Source organism: Orcinus orca, chromosome 3 (genome assembly GCF_937001465.1).
Source record: "Orcinus orca chromosome 3, mOrcOrc1.1, whole genome shotgun sequence".
NCBI classification, from domain to species: Eukaryota; Metazoa; Chordata; class Mammalia; order Artiodactyla; family Delphinidae; genus Orcinus; species Orcinus orca.
This window is the reverse complement of record NC_064561.1, coordinates 90,150,732-90,175,664: the sequence shown is the minus strand read 5'-3', so window position 1 is coordinate 90,175,664 and position 24,933 is coordinate 90,150,732. Positions and strand designations below refer to the sequence as shown.

At 36.7% G+C, this 24,933-nt stretch overlaps 1 protein-coding gene across 11 annotated transcripts in view; it reads left to right on the top strand.

Annotated features, from left to right (window-relative positions):
- The window catches only part of COMMD10 (COMM domain containing 10), a 172,509-nt gene that overhangs the window by 50,996 nt on the left and 96,580 nt on the right, over positions 1–24,933 (top strand). Inside the window, exon 6 of one of the 11 annotated variants that reach the window (XM_049707652.1) lies at positions 20,441–20,473. The exons of the other annotated variants lie outside the window; for them this stretch is intronic. Coding sequence (XP_049563609.1) covers positions 20,441–20,458 — 18 coding nt within the window. The 3' untranslated portion in view covers positions 20,459–20,473. Of the gene's footprint in view, positions 1–20,440; positions 20,474–24,933 lie in introns of those variants that run through there. 11 annotated transcript variants of the gene reach the window in all.

Below are 24,933 nucleotides of genomic sequence, written 5' to 3'. Positions count from 1 at the left end.
TGGGCTTCACGTCTTCCATCATTTGGCAAGTTAACCTGGGCTTGTTTGTTTGGTTCAGAGGGAGCGTGAAATGCAAGACGCAAGGCTTCTTGAGGCCTGTAGGTGCGAACTGGCACACGGTTGTTTTCAACACATTCTGTTGGCCAGAGTAAGTCACACGTACAGGCCAAATCCAAGTAGGGAAATAGATTCTAATTATGGATGAGAGACGCTACAGAGTCACATTTCAGAGGTGATGTCTATAGTAAAGGGTGGAGAATTGAAGTTATTTTTACAGTCTTCTAAAGTATATATATGTTTGATTTTGAAGTAGTTGTACAGTTTACACTCACACCAACAGTGTATAAAGGTTGTATTTGTTCTGCATTGTTATCAGAACTTAGTAATGAATCTTTTTAGTTTTAGCTATTTTGCTGAGTGTCCAGTGGTATTTTATTGTGGTTTCAATATTTATTTTTTTTAATTTCTAATAAGATGGCTTTCCTTTTTTCCTCTTTTACTGGCTGTTTGAATATCTGCTTTTGTGAGGGAGGAAGGGAGAAGTACCTCCAGAAGAGAGTTTACTTCTGAGCTGCTTCTGACCCTCAGCTGTAAATCATTACTTTGTTGTTAGCTATCCAGTGCCTTCAAGCAAATGTTTTTAAGTTTTTGCTTTAAATTATTTCTTGGTAAGTTTTTCTAGTTAATCCTTAGTGGGAGAGTTGGTCTTAGGCTCCCATTCCTGGAAGTAGAATAATTCATTGCTATTTCTTTGTAGTTTTGACTTTCATGAATCTGAGAGATTTGGGGATGCCCATCTAAAGATTTAAGGGTTAATGTACATTATGGAAAGACCTTTGTAAATGAAATATCATCTGCCTTGCAAACGATGATTTTTTTTTTTTTCCTGAGGCCTGAATAATCTGTTAGCAAACAATTCTGTTGTGTTTGACATGTAACAGGTGCTAACATCTTTTACAGTCTTGTCACAGGGAATAGAGGGTCTAGGTCATAATGTTCATTAATTAAGTCCAGGAAATTTTATTTCTCCTGTGGCTAATCACTTACGTTTGACATGAATCTGTCATTTGTGCCTCTAGTTTCCCTGCTTCTGCCTTTGTTCTGTGTAGCTTATTTTTCACATGGCAGTCATAATTTTTAGACATAATTCAGATTGTGTTATTTCTCTGCTCAGTGTATACTCTAAGGGCTTCCCTTTTTTATTTATTTATTTATTTATTGGCTGCGTTGGGTCTTTGTTGCTGCGCGCGGGCTTTCTCTAGTTGCAGCGAGCAGGGGCTGCTCTTCATTGCGGTGCGTGGGCTTCTCATTGTGGTGGCTTCTGTTGTTGCGGAGCACAGGCTCTAGGCGTGCAGGCTTCAGTAGTTGTGGCACGCGGGCTCTGTAGTTGTGGTTCACAGGCTCTAGAGCGTAGGCTCAGTAATTGCGGCACACGGGCTTCGTTGCTCCGTGACCTGTGGGATCTTCCCGGACCAGGACTCGAACCCATGTCCCCTGCGTTGGCAGGCAGATTCTTAACCACTGTGCCACCGGGGAAGCCCTAAGGGCTTCCCTTATAACTAAAACTAAGACTCAAAGGCCTTAGCGTAGCCTGTAAGATCCTACTGGATATAACCCCATGCTGCCTGTTTAATTAACTTTATCTGATACCTTTTCCCCTCTGTTCCCTCTGCCCTATCCATAGAAGTTGCCTTGTTTTTCCTGGAACACTTCACGGCCTTTGCAGTTTCTATTTCCTCTTCTAGAATGCTTCTTCCCTTGATATCCACATAGCTTGGTATTTCCCTTCTGTTAGTTTTCTGTTCAGATATCTTTTCAGAGAGAAGCCCTCCCTGAACACCTTACAAATAATTGTAGCATCTCTCCTGTCACTCTTTATCCCCCTTAACTTACTTTGTTTTTCTTCATATAACTGTCATCTCCTAACATATTATTTATTAATATGTTTATTTACAGTTCCCCTGTCCTAGAAAGTAAACTCCATGAGTGCAGAAACATGCCTAAAACAGTGCCTGGCACACGGTAGACCTTCAATTATTATATTTTTAATGAATGAATATGTGGCTACTGCAGTATTTTTATTTCACACTTACAGACTGATTTAAATTGATGAGCTAAATAACTAAGTTGAACAGCAGTAAAACATAGAAACTTATACCAGCAGATAGGACTGAGACCTTTGTTGACATAGTAGAAGAGCAGCTTTGAGCCCTGAGCACATCTGGCCATGGTGATAATGTTAAAGATCTTTCTTCAGGCAGTGGCAGTGTTGACAGGGCATTGTCCTTCTGATTTTATAAACCAATAAACCGCAAATTAGGAATAGATTATAGAGGGAAAATATTTTTTCTGCATCTTGAATCTTTACAAGGATTTAAAAACAATATAATTATTTTAATTAAGCATTTATTGCTTAAGACAGCTTGTATAAATAAATATTTAATAAAATATGTCTAATGGGAAATAGAAAATTCAAATTTGGCATTTTAACAAATCCACCATTTTAACTGTTAGTAAGTGCATTTGGGAATGGACTCATATAAAATGTTTAATAAATTTAATATTTAGTGATTTCAACTGTGATTTCAAAGACATTGGGGGATAGTTTTCTAACTGTGTGCCTATACCTTACTTCCTTTGTCCTTGCACCAACAGCAAATCTCAGAATGAGGTGTGGGATATAAGTTATATTTTTATCAGTTACACAGGTATTTTTTGTGTTCTTTGTTAGACACATCTCTTTGAGTATCACTGGTTTAAAGTAAGACTGTAATCATTGCTGGGTTAGGGACAAATCTCTATCACAGGCACAACAGCTGCATATTTACTGAATGTTTAGTATGTGCCATTGCTTAAAATATATTATCTAATTTGCTCTTCACAGTAACTCTGTGAAATAGATACCATTTATTATCTCCATTCTATAAAGAAGAAACTGAACAAGATCAGATAGCTAGTAAGTAACTGAGCTAAGATTTAAGCACAGGTCTGTCTGACTATAATAAAGCATTCAGTGAATAACTCTCCTGATTGAGAGATGAAATGATTTCAGCACTTGATTTTCTATTTAAAATGGAAAAAAAAAGTCAGAAATGAGGATATGACGTGGAAAATATATTGATGCTAAGCAACTATTTATATCAATTTCACTTGTTGAAGAAAATCAAGAATCAAATTTTGCATTAGAATAATAAAACTTGAAGATTCTGATCAAATTATAGTCCTTATATTTTGGGCAAATACAATTGTATATTTCTGATAACAAAATGTGTCCTCTTTTTTTTACTGAAGTATAATTGATTTAGAGAATTATTTTAGTTTCAGGTGTTCAGCATAGTGATTCAGTATTTTTGCAGATTATACTCCATTACAGGTTATTATAAGATACTGGTTATAATTCCCTGTGCTATACAGTATATCCTTGTTGCTTATCTATTATATATATTGAAGTTTGTATCAGTTAACCCCAAACCCCTAATTCGTCCCTCCCTACTCCCCTCTCCCCTTTGGAAACCACAAGTTTGTTTTCAGTGTCTGTGAGTCTGTTTCTGTTTTGCATATACATTCATCTGTATTATTTTTAGATTCCAAATATAAGTGATTCATACAGTATTTATTTTTCTCTGTCTGACTTATTTCACTGAGCATAATATTCTGTAGGTCTCTCCAGGTTTCTGCAAATGGCAGTATTTCATTCTTTTTTATGGCTGAGTAATATTCCTAAAATGTGTATTCTTAATAAAGTATAAACATTATTCAAAACCTATTATGTCCCAAGCTCTGTGATAGGTGCTGAGTGGATAAAAATGGTTATTAAGCTTCCTCTTCTGGACAGACTCACAATGATATGATAGATAAAGACTTGGAAACAATGCAGTTAATTGGGAAATACGTTAAACACCTAAAATGGTGCCAGACATACTAGAAGCTTATAAATAGTGATGAATTATGGACGTTTATTCACAGTACAGTGTGAATATACAATGTGTGGTATTGATTTTATGTAGATTCATAGGAAAGTGTCCACAATGGAGTACATATTTGATTTAGGCCTTAAAAAGTGAGTGAAAAAAGGAATGGATAGTCTGAGTAAAGGGAAGAGTATACACAATGACTAAATTCAGTAAGATAAAACCTAAATATATTGCCCACGCCCACAAAGATACTTCATTTACCTCCCTTGTAGCTTTAAAAAAAAAAAAAAACACAGAAGGTGTTTCATTTACTGTATGAGTAGATTGTTCCAATAATATTGTATTATGACAGGGAGTCATTGACAAAACCAGGAATTTTTATTTTTTATTTTTTTATCTTTGAGCAATGTAGATACATAACCTAACTGTACCATATAAAGTACAGTAGATCAATCAGGATACTATTTAATCCTTAAAAGAGAGGATTGCCAAATATGTTGGCCTAAAAGAGTTATTTCATAAAACTTTGAACTCTATTGCCAAGTGATCATTTAGAAGCTTCAGGTGTCTAGTGAGTATGCTCCATTCTTAAGACTTTTAGGACAATTCAGAATGGAATAGTGATGGAGCAGGGACCTAATGTTATGCCTGATACATTAGATGCTCATAAATGGTAATGAGTTTTAGAGGTCAGTTCCAAGTGCCATTGGACAACACATAGCGAGTTGTTTTCTGTCTGCTTCCCATCCTAGACTCTTGAACCCATCCTCTGCCTAGTAAGTAGATGAAATTAGAAATAGAGATATGGAAGAGACTACAGTATTTAGGTTATATGTGTCTCAGAATTGTTATGACTTTTCCTGTTGGTCACTGTTAGAAGACAAACTATGAATTTTTTAAAATGTAGATTTATTACAAAATTTTAACTCAAATTCACACTTACTAATGTTTTACACTTTTTCTGGCATTGAGCTAATAAAGTCATTGTAATTGACCCTAAAACAGTAACTTAGGATCCTAATATCAGATCCTGCATCAGAAACATGAGAAAGACAAGGTTCTTGCTCTTCTTAATTAAGTGTGATAGATAAGGCTGGAAAGACAGGAAAGTAACTGAAGACAAATGAGTCTCTTAGGTGTGACGTAATAGATCTGTATTCTTTAACCACTCTTTTGATTGCATCGATGCAGATTTTGTTTGAAGGAAAAGCCTAAAGAAGGACTGCTATCTGTGAAAATACATAATAATACTGGAATTGTTGATCTGTTGATACCAGAAGCTTCCTTAACTTATATTTAAGCTTCTGAAGTTGTCTTTGTCCTCAGAGCCTCAGCATATATATAAAACTTTGAGAAAGCCCATGGCTTTCTTTAGTCAAGGAAATATGCATTCTTTTCACCTTTGTACTAAAATTAGTAGCAGTAAATAGAGTGTTTTAGGTTCTGTATTCTACTTCTCTCTATGGGAAACAGCGTGCTTCAGTGCATTTGTTCTCATTTGCCGCTTGGAGGACCTGTTCTGTGGTGAAAATGTCTGTCTTTTCTTTGATATTGAGATTGTCTTTCTTTTGATATTGTCTTTCCTTTCTTTTTTTTTAATGTTAGTATCCTTTTGTTTTATAAAATAATGCTGATGGTAGATAGTAGGGCTTAAAAAATATATAATTTCATAGAAAGTAAAATGTTGCCAGCCACATGAAGACCACCAATTGTGTGTGGGTGCGCACGTGAGTGTTGTTCTGGTTTGTAAAATATAAAAGTCTGGAAAGTACTGACTTAATGGAAAGATCATAGGCTTTGGATTCAGCAAACCTGGTTTAAATTTTTTCTCTGCTATCGTTATCTTCTTTATCTCTAAAATGGGATGCGAATACTTATTTCTTAGCGTTGTTGTGAGAATTCCCTGAGGTAATGTAAGTGTAAATGTAGTGCCATGAGTATAATAGGGGCTGAATGAATTTAGTTCCTTCTCTTCTTTCTTAGTGGTTGGGGATAGAGGGAATCTCAGGTAAAGTTACCATTTAAATTGAATATAAATCCAAGAGGAAGAGATGAAGAAAGGAAAGAGCCTTGGCAATCCACCGTTTGATGAGCCTCTTAGTAAAGGGATATGACATAGTGCCTTGTACATATTTGGAATTTAATAAATATGTATTGATTTTAAATTATTTGAAAATGTTGGATAAGGGAGTTAATAAAATATTTGAGTCATAAAACAAAGAAAAATCAAATTTAGAGAAAAATTGAAAGATTAAAAATTTTATTGTTGTAGTAAAGTGAATCAGGCAATGAACAAAATACTGTGGTGAAGAATCCACCATTTTTACATTACACATTTTAATAAAGTGTTAAAAGTATTAAAAAATTTTCCAATCTCATTATACTTATAACAATAATTTATAATAATTCAAAAATGTGTTCTTTTTTGTTTTAAAGTATTTTCACACATTGTGACTTCGATGTTTCTACGTATGTACTATGCATATTAATATTTTACTAAGTTTAATAGATGAGAGAAAACTGAAGGTAAGATGGTTAAGTGACTAGCATAGTTAGTCATGGTTAGTAAGTGATAATCAGACCAGATCTTAAGATAGCTAGTATAATTGTCTTTTATTTTTGTTGCTATTATTATGACAAAGACAACTTTATGAGGACCCAGTGATTTTAAGTATTTTATTTTCCCTTTTGCCTTCTATGAAACTTTTTTTTTTTTTTTTTTTTTGGTGGTATGCGGGCCTCTCACTGTTGTGGCCTCTCCTGTTGAGGAGCACAGGCTCCGGACGCGCAGGCTCAGCGGCCATGGCTCATGGGCCCAGTCGCTCCACGGCATGTGGGATCCTCCCGGACCAGGGCACGAACCCTTGTCCCCTGCATCGACAGGCGGACTCTCAACTGCTGCGCCACCAGGGAAGCCCTACGGAACATTTTAATCCTTATTCTTATACATTCAGAATTTAATAAAAAGGAGGATGATTTCCCCAGGGTCACATTAATGACCTTATAACTCTGAAGCAGAATATATTCAATGAACTCCCTTGCTTTTGCTGAATTACAGTGACAACAGTTGATGCCATGGCAGTTGGATAAAATCAGCCAAAGAAAATATTTCTTGGTGTAGATACTTGGAATAGATGATCTAGATACCTTTTTCACGTTTATGAGCAACTATATTTTTGGGTTTAAATATTTAGAAAACCTTTTGAAATTGCTTTAAACACCTGGAGATTTCTATGTAAAATAATTTACCTGGGCCAAATATATGCAAACCAGCTCTCATTTAGTGACATATATATACACACACACACACACACACACACACACACACACACACACACACACACACACACATATATGGTGTCAACTGTGTCATATACAAGATATATGTATCTTACATACATATAGTGTATATATGTTTAACATTTTAATTGAGCATGCGCTGTAACCTTTGGTAGCTGTTGTCTCTATAATTAGATACCCATATAGGCTGTGATCTAACCCAGTAGCTTTTGATAAATTTCTTTGCTATAAGAAAGAATATATTGGTTGGAGGTAGAGGGTAACCATGCCCCAGCCCAGCTGGATGGATTATGTATATTCCTCATTCTCGATAATTGAACTTGGTTAATTTAGAACTAATTTTGGTTAAAGACTTTAAAGTATGGATAACACAGCAGTTTAATGAGCAGCAAAAATGCGCACCTTGATGTCTGAAAGGACAGTTGGTAATATCTCTTGTCAAATCTGTGAGACTAAGTTAAGAAGCATAAGTCTTTTGGAAGAGATACTGGTACATGTCCCAATCAGTGTTTAATTATCACAGAGAGGACACCGTATAGGATCTAATTTGGAGCAGTAATTTTGGAACTATTTTAGATGCAGCACCTTTTATCCCGGTAGTCATTCAGCTTCCCCCCACCCCTTCCTCCCTCGCTCCCTCTGTCTCTTTCTCTCTCTCTCTCTCTCTCTCTCTCTCTCTCTCTCTCTCTCTCTCTCTGTGTGTGTGTGTGTGTGTGTGTGTGTGTGTGTAAATATTTGACAAAAATGGAGCAACTCTTGTTGGAGTGAGGTAGCCAGGCATAGTTAGTTTATTTGGCCTGCTCATACTCCCCCTGCTTAATTCCTAGAAATCTCTCTACCACCCTTAGGGCTCCTTACCACTTCTTTAGAGGTTCAAACAAGAAAAGAGGAATCTTTTGACTTAAAGAATAAGCTGTAGGGGAATAATAATTTACCTTAGTGAGAAATTTTTAAATAATACAGCAGTTAACTAGATATATACAAATGCTTTTAATGTCAAAAGATAAAACATATCTGTTAGTACCTCTTATCTAGATCTGCTTAAATCTTTTAAAAGTATCTTCCTAAGCAGCCTCATAGCACAGGGAGATCAGCTTGGTGCTTTGTGACCACCTAGAGGGGTGGGATAGGGAGGGTGGGAGGGAGGGAGACACAAGAGGGAAGAGATATGGGGATATATGTATATGTATAACTGATTCACTTTGTTATAAAACAGAAACTAACACACCATTGTAAAGAAGTTATACTCCAATAAAGATGTTAAAAAAAAAAAGTATCTTCCTAAAGTTTATCTTTTAAATGTTGGCTTTTTCTTCTTGAAAGCATCTTGTAATTAAAAAAAAAAAATCCTCAAATCAGTGTGAGAAGTTCTTGATTATTCTGTGAATAATTTATAGTTTATGGTTGGATTTATTTTGTGGCATTACATTCTTGAATTAGTCAGATTACTTTCACCAAATAGTGCTATTTTACTTTTTAAAACCATTTTTTTGGTATAGAACACTTCTTATGTTTTCTGAAATACATTAAATGATATATTTATGTTAATTTAAAAACTAAATGATGTGTAAAAATACCCCACCCAATTTCCATTTGAATGAAATTTCTGTGTAAGTTTCCGGTTATGTCTTGTATGTGAGTAAATAAGCCTAGTCTCTTCCCCTTGCCCCACTGAAGTTATGGGTTTATAGCCACGCGGGGTGATTGAGATTACTTTGTGTAACTGTTCTCCCTCACCAATAGAAACAAACTCTGGATTAGTCTGTATTTCAAATTACTGGTTAACTTGTGCTCTACCTCCAAGTAAGTGTGGGTAGTAGATAATTGTTTGTTCAAAGCTGTGGATAGATCTATGATGAAATTTCATCAATTTAGAGTAAGTCCTAATGAGCATGCCCATGTTGTCAAATCTTCATGCCATAACTGCTAATTAAATAAAAACGTTAAGCTAAAATAGTACCCATCTAGCTTTTTAAACTTTAATTATAAAAGCTAACTGTCATGGTTTACAAATGACCACAGATATCTTTATTTCAAGGAAATTTTGGGATACTTCATTTATTTACACATAGTATATGAAGTAAAAAAAAGAGTGTGGTTCTGAGCTTTACCACTTACTAAGACTCAGTTTTATAATTTTGGGGAGAGGGAAGTGTATATATTTCTTAGAAGGGGTTGTGTTGTACAGATCAAATATGATATTTGACATACAGCCGCTTAATAAGCTATAATGTGCTCTTGGTAAAGTAGAGTGAACAGGAGTTGTAGTCTGAACCCTGGAATCTATTTCAAGTCCTTGGAGGCTAGAGTAAAGCACCCCCTAAAGACTTGGAAATGAAGAAAATGCTTCATACAAGATAAGTCCCTCTGAGACTTATCTTGTATGTACACAAAATGAATCATGGCTAACATATGAAAAGTCACTGATAAAGTCAATATTTATCTTAGTCTGTAGTTATAGCTTTTTCAGTTTATCAACATATCTAAAGAAGTATGTGCTTCTCTGAAGCTGCTCAAATGGCCTTGTGCTGTTGAAGCCCAAAGAGATCTCTGAGACAAGGACCAGAATTGGCAGTGCATGAAGAAAGGACATTTAACTCAGAAAAGTCTGAATAATCTGGTTCCATTGTTGAGGGGAGTTCCTGTGGTGAGAAGGATATTTCAGGCCATTAAAATATCCTGTTCATCAAACTCCCCTGGTTTTGTTTCTTGGCTCCAAGCACAGTTCTAACAAGGAATACAGTTGACCATATCATATTTTTGGTAAGTGTACTTATTATAAATTAATAATTAGCTATTCTTATAGGTCTTTTATACATAGTGTATTAGTTTGCTAGGGCTGCCATAATAAAATACCCCAGACTGGGTGGCTTAAACAACAGACATTTATCTCTAGCAGTTCTGGAGGCTGGGAAGTTCAACATCAAGGTGCCAGTAAATTTAGTTTCTGGTAAGGGCGCTCTTCCTGGCTTGTAGACGTCTACTTTCTCACTAGGTCCTTAGATGGACTTTTCTCAGTGTGTATGCTCAGAGAGAGCAGGTTAGCTCTCTGGTGTCTCTTCTTATAAGGACACTAATTCTTTCAGATTAGGGCCCCACTTAACCTTAATTACTTCTGTAGGGGCCCCATCCAAATACAGCCACACTGGGGTTGGGCTTCAGTATGTGAATTTTGGGGGGCATAAACATTTAGTCCATAACATTTGGTTACCATGTATCCATGGAGGTGACCCCCCCTTGTACCTTTTTTTTAAATCAATAGTAGATTTTTTTAAATCAATAGTAGATTAACTTTTTTTTAATACTTGTATTTTATGGCAGATAAGATAAAATACAGCCTGCCGATGCAGATATGGAGGACTAGTTTGCTGGGGAGCAAGTCTGTTTTGCTCTTTTCAGTCTCTCATAGCTAATTCCTTCACTTCCCTCAGTCCTCTTCTTAAATGTCATCATTCAAAGAGGAATCTCTTACCACCCCATATAAAACACCTGCTCATTACTTTCTGGCTCCTTAACTTGTTTATTTGTCTTGAATTTATCATTATCTGATACATACTTGTTTCTTATTTTTGTGTCTATCAGCCCACTGAAATATAAACTCCATTAAGGCAGTGGCTTTTTTTTTTTCACTGCAGTAGTCACAGGGGCTAGAACAGTACTCAGCATGTAGTAGTTACTCAGTAAATAACTACACATGAATTGAATGTATGAATGGTTTTAAGTAGATGTCCTTATGTGAAAACATAGCACAGTACATGGCACAGAATTAGGGGTTTATTAAATGGCAGCATGAAAAGAAAAACGAGCATCCTTGTGGATTGCTTGTGGGAATGTAAAACAGTGCAGCCAGTGTGGAAAACCACATTGTGAGTCCTCAAAACATCAAACATATTACCTTATGATCCAGCAGTTACACTTCTATGTATGTGCCCAGAAGAAGTGAAAGCAGGGACTCAGGTATCTGTACACCCATGTTCACAGTGCCATTGTTCACAATAGCCAAAAGGTGGAGGCTACCCAAGTGTTTGTCGACAGATGAATGGGTAAAAATATAGTACATACATACCATGGGATATTATTCAGCGTTAAAAAGAAATGAAATTCTGACACATGCTACAACGTGGATGAACCTCGAAGACATTGTCCTAATAAGTAAAATAAGCCAGTTACAAAAGGACAAATAATGTATGATTCCACTTATATGAGGTACCTAGAGTAGTCAAATTCAGAGAGACAGAAAGTAGATAGAATGGTGGTTGCCAGGGGTAGGGGAGGAGGGAAATGAGGAGTTAGTGTTTAACGGGTACAGAGTTTCAGTTAGGGAAGATGAAAAAGTTCTGGAGACGGATGGTGGTGATGATTGCACAATTATGTGAATGTATTTAATGCCACAGAACTGTACACCTAAAAATGGTTAGAATGGTAAATTTTTTTTTTGCGGTACGCGGGCCTCTCACTGTTGTGGCCTCTCCTGTTGCGGAGCACAGGCTCCGCACGCGCAGGCTCAGCGGCCATGGCTCACGGGCCTAGCCGCTCCGCGGCATGTGGGATCTTCCCGGACCAAGGCACGAACCCGTGTCCCCTGCATTGGCAGGCGGACTCTCAACCACTGCGCCACCAGGGGAGCCCTAAATTTTTTTTTAATTAATTAATTTATTTATTTATATTCGGCTGCGTTGGGTCTTCGTTTCTGTGCTAGGGCTTTCTCCAGTTGCGGCAAGTGGGGGCGACTCTTCATCGAGGTGCGCGGGCCTCTCACTATTGCAGCCTGTCTTGTTGCGGAGCACAGGCTCCAGACGCGCAGGCTCAGTAGTTGTGGCTCACGGGCCTAGTTGCTCCAAGGCATGTGGGATCTTCCCAGACCGGGTCACGAACCCATGTCCCCTGCATTGGCAGGCGGACTCTCAACCACTGCGCCACCAGGGAAGCCCTATCATATGGTTTTTATCTTTCAGTTTTGTTAATATGGTGTATCATATTGATTGATTTGCATATATTGAAGAATCCATGCATTTCTGGGATAAATCCCACTTGATCATGATGTATGATCCTTTTAATCTGCTGTTGGATTCTGTTTGCTAGTGTTTTGTTGAGGATTTTTGCATCTATGTTCATCAGTGATATTGGCCTGTAGTTTTCTTTTTTTGTGACATCTTTCTCTGGTTTTGGTATCAGGGTGATGGTGGCCTCGTAGAATGACTTTGGGAGTGTTCCTCCCTCTGCTATATTTTGGAAGAGTTTGTGAAGGATAGGTGTTAGCTCTTCTCTAAATGTTTGGTAGAATTTGCCTGTGAAGGCATCTGGTCCTGGGCTTTCGTTTGTTGGAAGATTCTTAATCACAGTTTCAATTTCAGTGCTTGTGATTGTTCTGTTTATATTTTCTATTTCTTCCTGGTTCAATCTCAGAAGGTTGTGCTTTTCTAAGGATTTGTCCATTTCTTCCAGGTTGTCCATTTTATTGGCATAGAGTTGGTTGTAGTAATCTCTCATGATCCTTTGTATTTCTGCAGTGTCAATTGTTACTTCTCCTTTTTCATTTCTAATTCTGTTGATTTGAGTCTTCTCGCTTTTTTCTTGATGACTCTGGCTAACGGTTTATCAGTTTTGTTTATTTTCTCAAAGAACCAACTTTTAGTTTTATTGATCTTTGCTATTTCCTTCATTTCTTTTTCATTTATTTCTGATCTGGTCTTTATGACTTCTTTCCTTCTGCTAACTTTGGGGTTTTTTTTTTTTTTGGTTCTTCTTTCTCTAATTGCTTTAGGTGTAAGGTTAGGTTGTTTATTTGAGATGTTTCTTGTTTCGTGAGGTAGGATTGTATTGCTGTATACTTCCCTCTTAAAACTGCTTTTGCTGCATGCCATAGGTTTTGGGCCATCGTGTTTTCATTGTCATTTGTTTCTAGGTACTTTTTGATTTCCTCTTTGATTTCTTCAGTGATCTCTTGGTTATTTAGTAGCATATTGTTTAGCCTCCATGTGTTTGTATTTTTTACAGTTTTTTCTTGTAATTGATATCTAATCTCATAGCATTGTGGTCAGAAAAGATACTTGATATAACTTCAATTTTCTTAAATTTACTAAGGCTTGATTTGTGACCCAAGATATCATCTATCCTGGAGACTCTTCCACGAGCACTTGAGAAGAAAGTGTATTCTCTTGTTTTTGGATGGCATGTCCTCTAAATATCAAGTCCATCTTGTTTAATGTGTCATTTAAAGCTTGTGTTTCCTCATTTATTTTCATTTTGGTTGATCTGTCTGTTGGTGAGAGTGGGGTGTTAAATCCCCTACTGTGATTGTGTTACTGTTGATTTCCTCTTCTATGGCTGTTAGCATTTGCCTTATGTATTGAGGTGCTCCTGTGTTGGGTGCATAAATATTTACAATTTTTATATCTTCTTGGATTGATTCCTTGATCATTACATAGTGTCCTTCTTTTTCTTTTTTAATAGTCTTTATTTTAAAGTCTATTTTGTCTGATATGAGAATTGCTACTCCAGCTTTCTTTTGATTTCCATTTTCATGGAATATCTTTTTCCATCCCCTCACTTTCAGTCTGTATGTGTCCCTAGGTCTGAAATCGGTCTCTAGTAGACAGCATATTGGGTCTTGTTTAATGTATCCATTCAGCCAGTCTGTGTCTTTCGGTTGGAACATTTAATCCATTTACATTTAAGGTAATTATCGATATGTATGTTCCTATTACCATTTTCTCAATTTTGGGGGGTTTGTTATTGTAGGTCTTTTCCTTCTCTTGTGGTTCCTGCCTAAATAAGTTCCTTTAGCATTTGTTGTAAATGTGGTTTGGTGGTGCTGGATTCTCCTTGCTTTTGCTTGTCTGTAAAGGTTTTGATTTCTCTGTCGAATCTGAATGATATACTTGCTGGGTAGAGTAATCTTGGTTGTAGGTTTTTCCCTTTCATCACTTTAAATATGTCCTGCCACTCCCTTCTGGCTTACAGAGTTTCTGCTGAAAGATCAGCTGTTAACCTTATGGGAATTCCCTTGTATGTTATTTGTTGCTTTTCCCTTGCTGCTTTTAATATTTTTTCTTTGTATTTAACTTTTGATAGTTTGATTAATATGTGTCTTGGCATGTTTCTCCTTGGATTTATCCTACATGGGACTCTCTGCACTTCTTGGATTTGATTGACTATTTCCTTTCCCATATTAGGGAAGTTTTCAACTATAATCTCTTCAAATATTTTCTCAGTCCCTTTCTTTTTCTCTTCTTCTTCTTGGACACCTATAATTTGAATGTTGGTGCGTTTAATGTTGTCCTAGAGGTCTCTGAAACTGTCCTCAATTCTTTTCATTCTTTTTTCTTTATTCTGCTCTGTGGTAGTTATTTCCACTATTTTATCTTCCAGGTCACTTATCCATTCTTCTGCCTCAGTAATTCTGCTATTGATTCCTTCTAGAGAATTTTTAATTTCATTGATTGTGTTGTTCATCATTGTTTGTTTGCTCTTTAGTTCTTCTAGGTCCTTGTTAAACATTTCGTGTTTTTTCTCCATTCTGTTTCCAAGATTGGTTCCGCATTCTTTTTCAGGTAGACTGCCTATTTCCTCTTCATTTGTTTGGTCTGGTGGGTTTTTACCTTGCTCCTTCATCTGTTGTGTGTTTCTCTTTCTCCTCATTTTGCTTAACTTACTGTGTTTGGCGTCTACTCTTTGCAGTCTGCAGGTCCGTAGTTCCCGTTGTTTTTAGTGTCTTCCCCCAGTGGCTAAGGTTGGTTCAGTGGTTTGTGTAAGTTTCCTGGTGGAGGGGACTGTTGCCTGTGTTTTTTGGTGGGCGAGGCTTGATCTTGTCTTTCTTGTGGGCAGGAACAAGTCTGATGATGTGTTTTGGGGTGTCTGTGAACTTATGTTTTTGGCAGCCTCTCTTCTAATGGGTGGGGCTGTGTTCCTGTCTTTCTAGTGTTTGGCATGGGGTGTCCAGCACTGGAGCTTGCTGCTCCTTGAGAGGAGCCGGGTCTTAGTGTTGAGACGGAGATCTCTGGGAGAGCTCTTGCCGACTGATATTACGTGGGGCTGGGAGTCCAGTGTCCTGAACTCGGCTGTCCCACCTCTGAGGCTCAGGCCTCATACCTGGCCGGAACACCAAGGCCCTGTCAGCCACGAGGCTGCTAGTGCTGGAGGGTCTCCTGCAGAGGCAAGGGGTGGCCGTGGCTCACTGTGGGGACAAGGACACTGGCAGCAGAAGTTCTGGGAAGTACTCCTTGGCGTGAGCCCTCTTGGAGTCCAATAAGCATGTTTTTAAATGTAATTCTGGCTTCATGTTTATCTGTGTAATTTTATAATCCCAGAAACAAAATAAAATAACTGAAAGGGAACCAATATAAAAACGAACAGTATTTTGCTATAGAAGTTCCTAAAAGAGCTGAGCTAGAGTTTGCCACTCTTTCGAAGAGTAATTATCTGAAATACTGAATATAGCTAAGCATTACCAAATATATTCTTATGGGCTTCCTAAAAAGAAATTCTCAGATCCTGTTTTATCTTTAGCTACCTAAATTAATTGAAGAAAAGAAAAGGAAAGGAAAAAAATAAACTTCCCCTCATACCCTGATTTCATGATTTTGAAAATTATGAAATTATTTTAAGGTTTTATTACTTAAAAGAGTATTGCTTTATTTATCTTGCTTGATATAGACAGAGGAGTTGTCAGAGTTAATCAGTCACAGGTATTAAGGATCTGCTTGTCAAACACTGTGCTGTGTCTTGCTGAGTTTGCAACTAGTTGTTACCTCAAAAATCTGCCCAGAGTCACACTACTGGATAATGTCAGAAGTAGAGTTAGAACCCACGTTTCCTGACCGTAGCGGAGTATTTTCTGTTTGTAAGCACCTATGAGCATATGTGGAGAGGGCTTTATTCAAGACACGGGGAAGAAGTGAGATGTTGAAGGGTATGAACAGGTGGTGGGGAGAAGAGCTGGTGCTCCATGAGGGAGAGAGCTTAGAAGCCTTGGGGAAGAATAGAGGGAGCAGCCTAATGAGAGCAGAAGGCACATAGTAGGAATTGTTAGAAACCTGGGGTTGGATTAAGGAGATCCTTGCAAACCATGTACTTTTTATGTTGTAGGCCCTGGAGTGCTTTTATAGATTTCTGAAACAGAATGACTTGATAAAATTGTATTTGGGGAAGATCATTCTGTGATGGTGAGCATGAAGGATTGAAGTAAGGTAATACCAGGGGGCGGAAAGCAGGATAGATAGAGCTATCAGGTTGTCGTAGTAGGAATGAAGTAGAAAATTCAAACCCACAAGGCATATCTAGGGAGAAAAGCAATAGGACTAGATTTTAGTTTAATGCAGAGAATGAAGGGGAGAGTGTAGAAGAATTGTGATCCTGATGCTGCTGGTCCAGGAACACATTTTGAGAGCCACTGTTACAGACCTTGACAGACATGTTTGAAGTTATCCAGATGAGAATGAGAAGGAAGATTTTTTAATTTAAGAAAGTGATCTTTGACTTCTGGCATCCATGGTCTTATTTACCACAATGGTAGTGTGTTATGAAACTGGCCAGCATCTCAGCATTTTTTCATCTGAACTTCCCATTATTTATTCATTTACTCAATAAATGTTTACTAAATATTTAATATGTGCTAGGCATATTTAGAACTGGAGATAAAGAGTAAGACAGACTTAGCTCCTGCTCTCATGAAGTTTACATTCTCCTGGGGGCCATATAGAGACAAACAGGTAAACAGGCAAATTATGTAGTTGCCAGTCGAAGTATGTCATGTGAAGGGCACAAACAAGGGAAAGAAGATAGAGTGTCAGAGACCAGACTCTGTTAGGTATGGTGGTCTCTGAAGAGATGACACTGAAGTTGAAACCCCAAAAAGAGAAGGAACTAGGTCTGTTGAGAGGAGGAGGCAGGAGTATTATCTTAGACAGTTAAATATTTATAGGCCCTAAGGCAAGATGAAAAATCTTTATTCTAGGAACTGAAAGTAGACGAGCTTGCTTATAAGTTTGGAGAAGGGAGGCAGGGGGGAGGTGAGGGAGAAAGAGGAGAGAAATTAAGGGCAATCCTTGGCTTTCTGGTTTATGTAAATAGATGAATAGTAGTATTGTTTACGGAAATGGGAAGAACGTGTGTGTGTGCGTGTGTGTGTGTGTGTGTGTGTGTGTGTGTGTGTGTGTAGGGTCGGGGAGCTCAGCTGTGTTTTGAGAGTTTGGTCAAAGAAGCAGTCAATGAAGGTGATTAAAATAATTACTACATTAAAGTAAGATTACACAGTAAGATTAAGATTACACAGAGAGGAAACTTTCATTATTACTGAGATTAGGAGATCCCCTAATTTTGGGGGTGTTTAAAGTAATATTGGTACCCACAAAGATTAAAAAGTTAGAAAGTCAAGTAAAAAATTAAAATTCTTAATCAAATGGAAAAAAGGCAGATTGTCCAGAAGGGAAGTGAAAATAATAAATTAATACGTAATCATAAAGATAGATTGTTGGTGAGAGAGGCCATTGGCTCTTCAGAAACTATAGAAAATAATTACCACAGACATAGAATATCTAACATTATCGTTGAAATATGAAATGTTAGTATCCATAGGGGTTACTAAAGGGACAGTGTCAGAATTGAAAGGAAAAAGCAGTTTCTAAGACCTAAAACCTAAAAATCTTAGCAAACTCCTTGAGAATAAAATTTAAATGCCTAAAATAGTTTTTAAAATCTGGGTTTAGCTAGCTCAATGCCCTAGAATTTCAATGACTACATAGAAAATTAGCTCATTAAAATGAAAGTCAATCTTGTTTTTATTTTTAATGTGATATTTCCCAGATCTCTAAGGGACCATCGGAAGGATTTAAATATTCCGTATCCTTATGAAAGTGAATTATATAGGCCTCCTTGAATTAAAAAAGTGTAAAGACTTTCCAAGTAGTGTTCAATTTAAACTTGTGGCTTTCTTTCAGAAGGAAGCTCTGTTCTAAGAGAATACGGTGTTGTTTACATTTGGAAGAAATAGACATTGGTGTTTTGTTTGCCACTTATGTATCATCATACTTACCACAGTGCCAGACACATAGTAAACATTTAGTCAATAGTTGTTGAATGAATAAATGGATGAATGAATATGAATTTTACATTCCGTTTTGCTTTTTCTGGAAAGCTGATAATCTACAAAGCAGTTCATTTGTGGTATGTGAGGAGATCTCTCTCCCATTAGTGCATTCAGGTATTGTACAGTAGCAGGGCTATACCTAAATAGTGTTAGTGTTGATCAGAAAAGGGCTAGAACATTTTTGAGATTGTGTTTCCATGCATTACAGAGGAGACTGATGTCATGTTAAGCCAAATATGAATTCCTTTTCGAATTTGTGTGAATTTTGATCATTTTGATCAGTCTCCTGTTTATAGCTAATAATCTACAGTCCACTGTGTCATCCCTCAGTTCCAAATATGAAAGGATTGAATTCATGATGCTTTTGAGAAGAAATACTGTAAAAGAATATTGGAAACAGTTATATGAATAATGAGATATGCCAGGACCTCATTTTACTTGGTTTATTTTTGAAAGTTTAGTAGATGTACTTATTACTCTAGTCACATGTAGAAAAATGACAGATATTTCTATCTGGTCCATAGTTCTCTATTCTTAAAAAAAAATCTAGCGTGTTCTTTTGTATTTACTTCCTAGTTATGTATCCATACTTCCTTTATTTTGCTTAGTTATGTATCTGACTTGTTCTTTTCCTGAAGCTCTTAATTAAAATCAACTTTTCCTCTACAATACTTGAAATTAATTTGGGCTCCTTTTTCTCATGATCCTGTTACTCAGTGATTGTTTTCTCAAATACTTGTTTCCAAGACCTTGGTTAGTTTTATGTAGACATATTTTAGTGGTTGGAGTTTCATCTCCAGCCAACCTTTCTGGGTCAATAATACTGCTTTACCCTGGCTTCTAGGATAGAACCTCATCAATCATGTAGATGTAGGATAGGACATAAGGAACACTAAAGAAGCAACATCATCTTTTATTCTAGCAGCACTGGAGAGGGTCATTATTTACCAAAAGCAAACAGATTGAGCAGAGATTTGACTATGTTAAGTGCTATTATTATTTTTTAAAAGTTATATGATAATTCTCAAGGGTTGAGCTTTTTTTAATGCAAAAACATTTTATGGGCTTTTAGCCAGAGAATTTTATATATAAATGGTAATAGAGGGACAGCGTAACATTTATGAACTTGGAGGCAATGTGATATAACGGACTTGGGACTTTAGGAGCAGATGCTTTGAGTTCTGACCCCTAACTGTGGTCTAGTTACTTGACCTCTTTGGGCCTCAACTTCTTGTTTTGCAAAATGGAAATAATATGATTTATTCTCCAGAATTTTGAGGGAGTTGAATGCAAGTATATACACAAAATGCCTAATGAAAATTTGGCACATTAAGTTTTTCTCCAAAGACAAATAGATCCTATTGCTAAGTGTAGAAAGGAAGACGTAAAAAAAGTTTCTTCGTGATTTGCTAGAGCTTTGTGCCCATAGATCTCTATATTGTCTTAACCTGTGATCCATAATGATCCCAACAAGGATGAGTGTTTTAAGAAGGCATAGAATTTTTACTTTTTTGTTCACTTTGAGCAAAAAGTCAGTTTGCGCTCTGAGGTCCTAGGTGGCTGCTAGATACAAGGTTATGGGAAGATGGAGGATGGGCAAGGGGAGTTTAACGGGCCTCTGGTCCTACTTCCACCTATATTTTTCTGTTTTAGCTTTTGTATTTATGTGGACAATATTGTCTGAACAAAAGGATCGGTGTCTTTCAAGAAAGTTTGGAAAACCAAGAGCAGGCTCAAGTGTACTATTCCTTGACTTCCCTTTCTCTCGGGTCCCACTCTGCTTTCTCCTTAGCCTTGGTAGGGCAGGGAGGAGGGACGAGTTTTCCAGGTTGTCTTCTCAGCCTGTTGGTAGAGTTCTCAGCCAACAACACATCACAGAAGAAGGGTCCTATGCAAAGAGGGCACTCCTGGTAGAAAAGTTCCTTGACCTGCTTAGCTCTAGGATTGATCTCTGCCCATACAGAGGCACATTTTGGGCCATGATCAGAAATTTTCCAATTTTGAAATAACAAAAACAGACATCTTGCCTCTGATTACTTTCTCCTATTTGTCCTTATTGAGAACTCTGATTGACCTTTACTATTTTCGTTTTCTTCTTTATCTGTCTAAGACTCTAATCCATCATTTACTCTCTTTTCAGTGTCCTAGTCTTCCCTGAACCCACCAGCAAGAACTGTGCTTCTGGATAAATCTATCTGACTTTACTCTGCCATCAAGCATTAAGCATTGTTGGAGAAAATAACACCCTGGCTGATGAGTTGCCTAATAATTTCTTGAGCTCTGAGTTCCTTCTCTTTCAGTTGTCCGAGTGACTTCTCTCTCCTCCATCATCCTCTCTGTTGGCCTCTTACCATCAACACTTAAGCATGCTCAAATGAATCCAGCATCAAATAAAAGTAACAGATGAGTCCATCTGCTATTTGAGATGCCACCCTCTTTCTCATAGTCTCACAAACTTTTTAAACAAGTTGTTTATTTTCATGGTCTTTAGACCATTCCAGTACTGTTTCTGCTTTTGTAAATTTGTTTTACCTTCCTGCTTAATAATGCTTAACAGCTTTGTCATTACTTTATGAGAGAGTCTCATATCCCCAGCCTTACATTCATACCATTCTGTTTCCCCTTTTCTTGTCATATGCACTCCCTTCATTTCATCAGATATACCTAGTTTTTTCTTCTCTCTCTGGGTTTTTACAGGTTCTGTTTCTTTTATCTAGAAAACACTCTCCTCGATTTCCCCAACTCCTCGAACATACTGTTCAGTTATCAAATGTCATTTCCCAAGAGATTTTCCCTGACCTGACCTGACATGCCTTAGTCTTCCTACTTTATACCTTATCTTCATAGCACTTGTCACATTTGTAGTAATTTATTTAATGTCTTTCTTCCCATGTCTTTTAGTGTTAGCTTCTAAAGAGTAGGGATTTCATTGGTCATAGGGCCTGATACTTGTAAGGAGCTCAAGACATATTTGTTGAAGAAATGACTGAATAAGTGAACAACTTTATTTCTCCATAGCTCTGTAGATCAGTGTATCTTTGACCTTATGAAGCTTCTTTTCATTGGCAGTGTATAATAATAAGTTTTAAGTGGAGGTGCAACAATTAGTTCTTCTACTAGAGTTATTAAGCAGTGTACTCAATAGGGTATAATAGCTGTATAGCATATACACTTTTTCTTTATCATCCACTGCTTTTTGCTTTTTAAAAAAACTAGAAATATATAATAATTTCAAACTTTTTTATTAAGAAGCTGAGTATTTTGTTTCTTATGGCACTTTAAATTAAATCACATATTTATTGACTACTATTTAGTGTATGCCCCTAAATGAAAAACTAAAATATAGGTAAAAGATTTTTATCAATTTTCCAAAAAATTTTTTTCTAAAAATAAAATACACTTTAAAAACATTTAAGGAATACATATATCCAAAAGAGACACCAGAAATTCTGTTTTCTACCTAAATATATTAGACTTTTCTCAGCTCCTAATACTCTAGTAAATAAAATGTTACAAAACTTTTATAATGAAGAACAATTTGACACCTGAAAGTACAGCTAAAAGTATAAGGTAAATTAATGAATATATAAAGGAATAGAGAGCAGTGACATTGTACTCATTTTGTAGATTTCTCATTTCTACACAAAATAATAATGGTATGTGCATTTAAGTACAGTCAAATATTGCACATATGTACAGAGATTGCTACCGTGTTTTATGGATTAGTAAAGAGTGTTAAGTGGAATTCTGAAGATACTTTAGTGTTTAAAATAACCTTTATATCATTTATAGAGCTACTTTAGTGCTGTAAAAAAATCCCCGTCAACATATCTACATGTGAATATGACAAAGAATGACAGAATTTGGTTTATCACTAGGAAGCAGATTAAATGATCTCTTAATTACTTCTCATATTAACATTTACATGTAACTATATTCCCAGCATATTCTAATTCAAACTCAAAACAGAAATTTAGAAATGAATATAGTTTATATTTAACTGAGTTGAGAAAACATATGGTAGTAATTAAATTCTGCCTTTTTTTTTTAAACAAAGCTTTTTTGTGAATAAAATTGCTGGCTTCCAAGTACTTGTACTTTAATTAAAACAACAACTGTGCATTGTAATCCAGATTTTCCTCTTAAATACTTCCTTTATATTTTATACTTTATTTTCTTTAAATTATAGCTCTGTGTCTTGGGTAGAATTCTAAGAGAGTAATAATGGACTTTACCCTGCAATCAAAAAAGCAGTGTGGTAATATAGGAGCCAAGTGACAGCATTTTCCCTCTAAATATATAGATCCATAGTCTGGACAGGAATCTTTAGGAGTGAGATAACACGTCTTTCTGTCAGTTTACAACAGAAAATTGACTCTGTCAGTTTCCAGTAGCTGTAATGGAAACTAACCTAGGTGAACATCGCTACTTACTTTGCAGTAAGTGACTGACTACTTGACCCATTATACTCATGGTGGAGAAAGAAGTAACTTGTTCATGACCTGCCATAATCTACCCCAGCAGGTCAAGCTTTGATTGCCTCCTGTTTATTGATTGCCTTAGTATGTCCATTTGAATTAAATTATGTGGTAAAGGCAGGATATATCTGGGGGGAAAGGAGGTGGAGTTTATTTTTAAGGAATTCTTTCTGCAGGAATTGGAGCCAAGAGTTGATTTGGAGTAAGCAGTTTTTGCTTATTTTCTACCAATAATTGTGTGATTTGGTAAATATCTTTGTTGAGTTTTTTTTTTCTTTAATGAAAACGATCTTTCGCTCATATAGTATCATGGTAAAAACATTATTTGCCACATAATTACTTAAACCATGCTTTTATGAGAATAATAAATTACATTTATTAAGGGCTTATTATATGTTAGGGTTTATTCTAAGTGCTTGAAGTCCTACTTCTGTGGAAGCCATAATGCTGCGATCATGCCTCTCATACCTCTTGATACAGCTTGAGTTCAGGCACATGATTTATGCTCAACTGGTTAGAAATCTCTGCATGAAACTTCACATCTGAAAAAAGCAATACAAAGGAATAGGGGACAGTTACAAATGAGGCACTGGTACCAGCAGTGGTAGTGGTGCCAACATTCTCAGCAGAGCCTTCCTAAGCCAACTTTTCTTTCCTTCAGCATGATTTTCATGGCATATCTGGCCTTCTAGTGCTCTTTACTTCCAGCTTGTTTCCTAAGTCTGTTTCTTCAGCTTCATCATTTATGTGTCCTTTTCTGCTTAACTTAACAGATTGCACCTGCTCCTGCAACCAAGCATTCTGACTGGTACAATTATTAGTGGCAATAATTGGGCTTAATCTCTATCTGGAAATATATCTTTTTTTTTTTTTTTTTGGTAGCTACAGCTGTCAAAACCCTGAATTTCAGTTAACGTTGTAAAAGGGAATTTGAAAGGGGGAAAATATAGGTTTTAATTATTTCAGTCGTGGCATCAGAAGGAAACAACGAACATCTAATTAAGAATACTATTTTCGGGCTTCCCTGGTGGCGCAGTGGTTGAGAGTCTGCCTGCCGATGCAGGGGACACGGGTTCGTGCCCCAGTCCGGGAAGATCCCACATGCTGCGGAGCGGCTGGGCCCGTGAGCCATGGCCGCTGAGCCTGCGCGTCCGGAGCCTGTGCTCTGCAACGGGAGAGGCCATGACAGTGAGAGGCCCGCGTACTGCCAAGAAAAAAAAAAGAATATTATTTTCAAGAAATTGTTCATATATTTCCACTCTAAAAAACTTAAAACATTTTCTTGTAGATGTTATTTTTTGTTCACATAATTTTTATTATGAAAAGATATAATTTGTATTGGGCATGTGTTCCTGATATTATGGAAAACATCCCTTTGATTTTATTTTGAAGAATCCACCCCTTCCTTGCTCATAGGGTAAGGCCACACCCACCAGCCAAGTCAGAGATGGTGTATGTGACCTATACCTAAGCAATCAGCACATTGTGTCTCCTTACATACATGGATTGGTTCAGATTGGGTAAGTATATACCAGTATATACTGATAGAAAGATGGCTGTAGCAGCTTCAAGCACTACAGCCTCACATATCACATGGAGCCTGAGAAGGAGACCAACATATCAGAAAGTAGAACTGAGAGGATGGAGGGAGAGAAACTGAGTCCTGATGATATATTTTGAAGCCTAAATCCAGCTATGCCTGAAGCCATTCCTACTCATACATTTTAATCCTTTGAGCCAATACTTTACCTTTTTGCTTATGCTAGTTTAGGGTATAGATTTCTGTTGTTGGCAACCAAGAGTCCTAGTTTCTTTGGGATGTAGATGATAAATCATCTTGAATTGGCATCACGGATTATTGCCACCACATTTTTAAGGTTAGCTTTTTATTTATATTTTAGTTATATATACCTTTTATACATGAAATATTAACAAGGAAAAGCAACTGATACTTGAAGGTGAAGAATTAATCCAGAAAGAGATGAGAATTCAAACCTTGAATTCTATAAAACTTTAAGATAGCTGCATTTTTACTTTCTGTATGACTTAAATCTGTAAAACCCAAGTTGAGAAACAAAACTTAAAAAGAATATTATAGTCATGTAAAACGTGTATTTTAAAAAGTCAAATTAAACACATTACAAACATTTGCTGA